The sequence below is a fragment of the Coloeus monedula genome (assembly GCF_965178545.1).
Source record: "Coloeus monedula genome assembly, chromosome: 25".
In the NCBI taxonomy this organism is placed as follows: domain Eukaryota; kingdom Metazoa; phylum Chordata; class Aves; order Passeriformes; family Corvidae; genus Coloeus; species Coloeus monedula.
This window is the reverse complement of record NC_138805.1, coordinates 2,707,890-2,713,889: the sequence shown is the minus strand read 5'-3', so window position 1 is coordinate 2,713,889 and position 6,000 is coordinate 2,707,890. Positions and strand designations below refer to the sequence as shown.

Below are 6,000 nucleotides of genomic sequence, written 5' to 3'. Positions count from 1 at the left end.
ATTTTTCAGCCTCCTGGATTTCAAGTTCTTTTTCCCCTCGCCCTTTTCTCTCCCATGTCCCATCTTTGCTCCCTTCATTTGATGGCAGCGCAGTTACTGGGGAGGTACCGTTAACCCCAGCAGTGGGACTGGGACGTATTTGTAATGGGGTGGCCCAGAATACCAAGCCGGGAGAGGCTGCTCTGGCTGCCTGCAGCACTGTCGGGTGCCCAAAGTGGCCTCCGGGGTGAGCATGGTTGAGCCATGTCTCCTGCAGTCTCCTGCAGAGCCATTCCAGGCTGTTGGGTCCCTACCCAGTTAGATAAATATGGATCACGTTAATTTTCCAGCCCTTTCTCTCCCCTCCTTGATGCCCCATATCCTCTTACCTGTCTGTAAGTAAGCTAGTTTAGTTCTCTGTCTGTCCATTTATTCCCTGCCTTTGCATCCGCTCGTGGCTCCATGGCTCTCCAGCCTCCTCAGTCTCTTTGTGAGGCAGACAGGCTTTTTTCCCCTATAAATCTTCCCTCTCCTGGATTGCTCTGGCTCTGGCAGGCTTTGTGCTACACGCACTCTACGTCTACAGCTTCTATCCCAAGGGGTAAACACCATTTTACCCAGCAGAGCTTATGGTCCTTGCAGCATCCATGTCCCCTGGAGCTGATCCTGCTGCTGGATGAGGCTCAGCAGTGCCTGTGGCCTCACTGCTGGGGGCTGCCGTGGGTTTGTGCTGGCTGCTGCTGCTCCCTCCCTTCCAGCAGACACAGTTCCTCCGTGCCAGAGTGGAGCAGCTCAGGAAGGAGATAGAGTGTCCTTCCTCTCCCATCCTCGACCCCCGCCCCAAAGAATCCCTGTCATGGAAGCAGCCAACCTGCATGTTCGGGGTTAGGCCAACATTTCAGCAGCTGAAGAGGTTTCTGAGAGAAAACTCAGCTCTGCTTTCCTCCGTGCTTCCCTGGGCTCCCAGGCTGTCCTATTTATCCAAGCTGCAGCGAGCATCCCTCTGGTGCTGGAGCCAGGAGCCAACACACATCTCTGCAGTGCCAGCCCATGGCCAGTGGGTGTTTAGGGTCACTGAGTCCCACTGCCACATACAAAGGACCTGTTCTGCTGAAACTTGGGCTTGGGATCACTGAAAACCCCTTGCAAAACCTCTTCATCAGTTCTAACAGCTGTGTTTGGATCCCAGGATGAGGCTGGGGTCCTGAACTAGCTAAAACTCCCTTGTTGGTGGTTATTTCCCTTCTCCAGCCCCCAGAAGGGGCAGGTTCCCTGGGATATATCAGTAGAGGAGGCAGACGCCCTTTGAAGGAAGGCACCCAGCCAAGGTCCAGCCTTGCTTGGGCATGAGGAACTGTGTGAGGAACACTGGCAGTGTGGGGTTGGCTTTCTTCTGTGGGCACACACGGATGTGTCTGGATGGTCACCAAGGTCTTGGTGCCCTCAGCTGCTCTTTGAGGAGATAAATGGTGGTCTATGTGTGTCTCCAAAGGTGGAAATTGATTGAAATTTATTGTTGATGCTCTGTTGTGAGTGGTGGGGTGGAAAGCCCTCGGGCTTCCTAATTCAAGGTTCTCAGTGTCAGGGAGCAGGGACAGCACAGAGAGAAGCTTTGGAGCTGCCTTACACCATCCCGTGGGGCAAGGACGGGGGGACAGGACCCTGTTTCTCACAGGGCGAGAAAAGTGGCGCCCGTCCCCCACAGGGACATACATCAACAGGTGGATGCAGGGAGAGATGCTGGCGTGTGGGGAGTCATCTGGCGAGCACAGGGGTCCGTGGTGCGAGAAGAGCACCCTCTGCAGCGGGGCTGAAGCGGTTCAGGAGTTGAGGGGTCCCTCGGCGGGTGGCAGCCCCGGTCCCTGTGCGGGAGCGCGGCGCGGCGGGGGTTAATGTGCGTGTTCTCCTGCGCATCCCGCCCCGCTGCCGCCCGCCCGCCCGTGTGCGGGGCTCGGGCCGTGCGGGAGCCGAGGCGCCGGGCAGCGCTGGAGCCGCTGCCATGACAACCCCGGGGATGCTGCCGGCCGGGGCCGGGGTGCTGCCGCCGCCCCCCCGCGCCCCCCCCGCCCCGCGGCGCGCCTGAGCTGCAGCCGGAGCAGCGCCGGCCCCGCGGGAGCTCCGGGACCCTCTGGGCACAGCCGAGGAGCATCGGGGACATCGCCTGCAGCTCCGCGGGGAAGTTTCGATCTTGAGACAGAACCGGGATTTTTGGGAGCTTTATTGCTTTTTTTTTTTTTTTTAATATATTTTTCTATTTTTTTTTTTAATTCTCCTTTCCCTCTCTGATTTAAAAAAAAAGCGCAAGAGCCGGAAAACAGCCCAGCCCCGGCCCGCTGTGCCCCCCGGTGCCGATGCCGCCCTCCCCTTCCTTTCACAGACACTCACGTTTCCTCCGTGGGTTATAAACTTTTGATGCCAGATCTCCGCAGCGCCTGCCCAGCTGCAGCTGAAAGTAGCGTCTCCAGCAGCCACACATCTGTGACCTTCATCTCGTGCTCCGCACCTTCTCTCCTCCTCTTCCTCCTCCTCCCCCCGGCCCTCCCGTCCTCCTCCCTCGCCCGAGGACAGCGGGACTCCCTCCGATGCCGCTCGGCAGGCTCAGCGCTCGCAGCCAGCCTTGCCGGGGGCTCTCCTGATCTCCGTGGAGCTCCGCAGCGCTCGCCCCGGTGGTTTTGCTCCCCCCCATCCCTCCTCTCCACCCACCCCTTCCCCCTTTTCGCCTTGTCGGGTGTGTTTTTTGCCTGTTGGAAAAGTCCCCGCTGCCCAGGATGGGGGTCGGTGGGTGCTTGGCCCTGCCCTGGAGGTGCCTGGTCGTCCTCTGTCTCAGGCTGCTCTTCCTTGTGCCCGCAGGAGTGCCCGTGCGCAGCGGAGATGCCACCTTCCCCAAAGCCATGGACAACGTGACAGTGCGGCAAGGGGAGAGCGCCACGCTCAGGTAGGAGCAGCTGCACTGGGGCCTTGGGGGGCTGGGAGGGTCCTGCTTGCGGCTTTTGGGGGATGCTCTGTGGCCGGCGGGGCTGCCGGAGGGTCCTAGGACCTACTGGAGACTTTGCACGTGTCCCAGGGGCTTGTCGCCATCGTGGCAGGGGACAGTCCGGATGGCAGCTCGTCCCCGTCGTGGTGGGGTCACCCCGTTGGAGCGGTTTTGGAAGGACGGACGTGCCGGTGCTTTTCGGGCTGCAGCGCAGGGCTGGCAACCTCCTGGTGGGGCTGCGGGCGCCAGACAAGGAGCCAGCACAGGGGTTTAGGTGGCAGACAGTGAGTTAGTGCTGCCTGACACTCCCAAAGTTGTGCCTGCGTGGGAGGGGAGGGGGGTCCGTGCTCCTGGCACCGGTGCCAGCCTGCACTGCCAGCGGCTTTCCAGGGCTGCGATGCCTCCGAGGTTTCAGTGTTTGCCTCGATCGCTTTATAGTCTCCGCACGAATCCGTTAATATCAAATCAATCTTTTACTCCAGGGGTGCATCTTATGAATTCTGATGGATGCTTTCCCTCACATTGTTTGCTGTAGGAGAAACACAGGCGGCTGATATGCAGATGGGTCACTCCTGTGCTTCACAACACAGTCGAGCACCCCTTTCATTCCCTGAACGAGTTACAGGTGTACGCGGTGCATTGCCCAGGTAGCGCAGCAGCTCTCCACCGGCATCGCAGCAGCGGGGCCAGATGAGCAGGGAGCAGCCCAGCCTTTTTTTGGAGGGCAGTGGGAAGGCAGTCCGTGCCTGGGGCTTTGGGTCGTGCTGTGCGTGCTCCAGGCAGCCCCGGGAGGACCTGAGCCCGTTAATCCGGGAGCCGTGGGACTTGGGGAAGGAGCGTGGGGATGGTGGGACGTGAGCATGGAGCAAGAGAGCCCGGAGGAGTTTGTCTGCTTTCCCTGCACCGGTGAGCAGCGTGTGGCCCCCACCCGAGGCTGGCTGCTCCCTCGCTCAGACCTGGAGGAACAGGGCTGCAGCAGAGAGCAGCTGCTCTTCCCAAAGCCAGGCTCGGGCATGGCACAAGCAGAGCCGGCGCGGGGCTGAGGAGCTGGTGCCGCTTTGAGCAGAGGGTGCTGTGCTCACCTGGTGGTCGGGCAGGTTTTCCATGCCTGAGGTGGGCTTTGTAGGGGGAAGTGTTTGGTGGTTGTGGGAATCAGGCTCTGGCTGGAGGCTCGGTGGGTTCCGTGCTGCTGAGGGAGGCAGTGGTTGCCTGTCTGCCCTCTTCCCGTCACGGCCACTGCCAGACTTTGGGATGCTGCCTGTGCCGGGCACGTCCCTGTTCCTCAGTCCCTGCCAGCGACCTGCTGGGACACGCTTGTCATCGCCCCGTGTACCTGGGGGCTGTGGCACAGCTGGAGAGCAGAGGGCTCTGTCTCCTTGTGCTCTTCCTAATTGAACTGCAATGATGATTAACCTGAGCTGTGTGAGCAAGGCAGTTTAAAGCAGGACAATCCCCCAGAGAGATGCCTTTGGCCCTGGTGCTCTTTTCCTCGCTGTTGCAATTTGTCTCCGTGGTGAAGTGTGGGCTTTGGGGCTCTCGGAGGCGATGCTGGTGGCGGTCAGGGCAGGCTGGGTGCTTGTGCCTGCTCCCCGGGGAGCCCCTCCAAGTCCAGCCGAGCCTGCTGCCAGCAGAGGGCTGACTTGGATCTCCTTTTTTATTTTTTTTTCTTCTTTTTTTTTAATTTTTTTTTTTTTTTATTTCTATGCTTCTGGCCTCTTTTCTGTGCTGTTTGCAGGAGGGGATGTTTGTGAAGCAGCCCCGGAGTGGTGGGAGATTTTAGCCTTCCCGTAAGAAACTCTGCATCCCCCAAGTACTGACACTTAGAGGAAGCCCCTGCCCCAAAAGCACCTGGTTTTACCCAAGTCCCCCCTTGGCATCTGCTCCTGCCCAGGCTCTCCAGTGCATCTTTTCCATGCTTTTACCCCCTCCCTTCTCCTCAAGTCCAGCTTTCCCCTGATGCAGGCAGATTTCTGCCTCCAACTCCCGTTTGCTCCCAGGCTGCTCCACCTTTTTTGCATTCCTGTTTCCCAGTGGTCCTTCTCTTCCCTCCTCTCCCTGTTTCCCTGATGCTGCCCCTGTGCAGCCTTGGGGTGGCAAGCAGTTTTCCATCTTCCCTTGGGATCTGGAGGTGGGCAGGGAATTGCACACAGCAAGCCAAAGAGGTGGCATCAGTGGTGGGCTGAAGGCAAGAGGACAAAGGTGGAGCATCTTGAGAGTGGGGCTGATGTTTATTTGCAGGCTGTGCTTTCCTACACAGAGACAGGCAGGAAAAGTGCCCTGGGAAGACCTTCCCAGTGAGTGGTGTTATTGCACAATGGTGTTTTCTTCTGTCACCCAAAAGAGGAGGAGGTGGTGGGGTCCTCTGCTGTCCTCCTCACAAATGGCACTTTTCTTGGGGCTCAAACCAAGGAGTTGGGCTTGGAAAAACTGAGAGCAGTAATTCCAGTGTGTAACTCTCGCAGAATTAGCCCCAGTCCTGCTGGTCTACATGGCCAGGTCCTCTCCCGCATCCTGGTGTTGACATGGGCGTGAGCCCGCACTTCTCCCTGGCTCTGGCAGGTTTGGTGGAAGCTCTTTGCTTTCCAAGATCAGCTCTTTAACCACCCTTTGCATTGCAGAGAGGAGCTGGGAGAGAGAGCAGACCCGTGTGAGAGTGGTGGAGGAAACCTGGAGGCTTTTCAGTCTGTTTGTGGGTTTCCTGTATTGGATTTTGGGTGCTTCCATTTCCAGCTCTCCACCCTTTTTCCGGGGGAGGCTCAGCATAATCCTTGCAGAAACTCAGGCTCCATCTACAGGCAACTTGCAGGTCATCTTAGATCAGCAACAAACAATTTCTGTTTTAAGCAGAGATTGTTGGTAATTCACTCCTTTTTATTGTAAGAGCAAACAATTCCCGTAATACTTGGGCACCTTTTTTCTCCAGGGAACTGAAGGCAGTATGGAAATTCTCTGTGTAGTGTTAAAAATAAAACCAAACTGCCTCTTCCTTGACTCAGGAACACAACGCTCAGGTGTTGACTAGCACCAGTAACTCGTGTTACTCACCA

At 57.9% G+C, this 6,000-nt stretch overlaps 1 protein-coding gene across 2 annotated transcripts in view; it reads left to right on the top strand.

The window, feature by feature from the left end:
- Nucleotides 1-2,747: 2,747 nt before the first annotated feature.
- Nucleotides 2,748-6,000, top strand: part of LOC309582106 (opioid-binding protein/cell adhesion molecule homolog) — a gene marked incomplete at both ends in the record, with an annotated part of 103,189 nt that continues 99,936 nt past the window's right edge. For both annotated transcript variants that reach the window (XM_082297120.1, XM_082297119.1), the window contains one exon: nucleotides 2,748-2,914. In XM_082297120.1, the coding sequence (XP_082153246.1) occupies nucleotides 2,748-2,914 (167 nt within the window). The remainder of the gene's footprint in view (nucleotides 2,915-6,000) is intronic.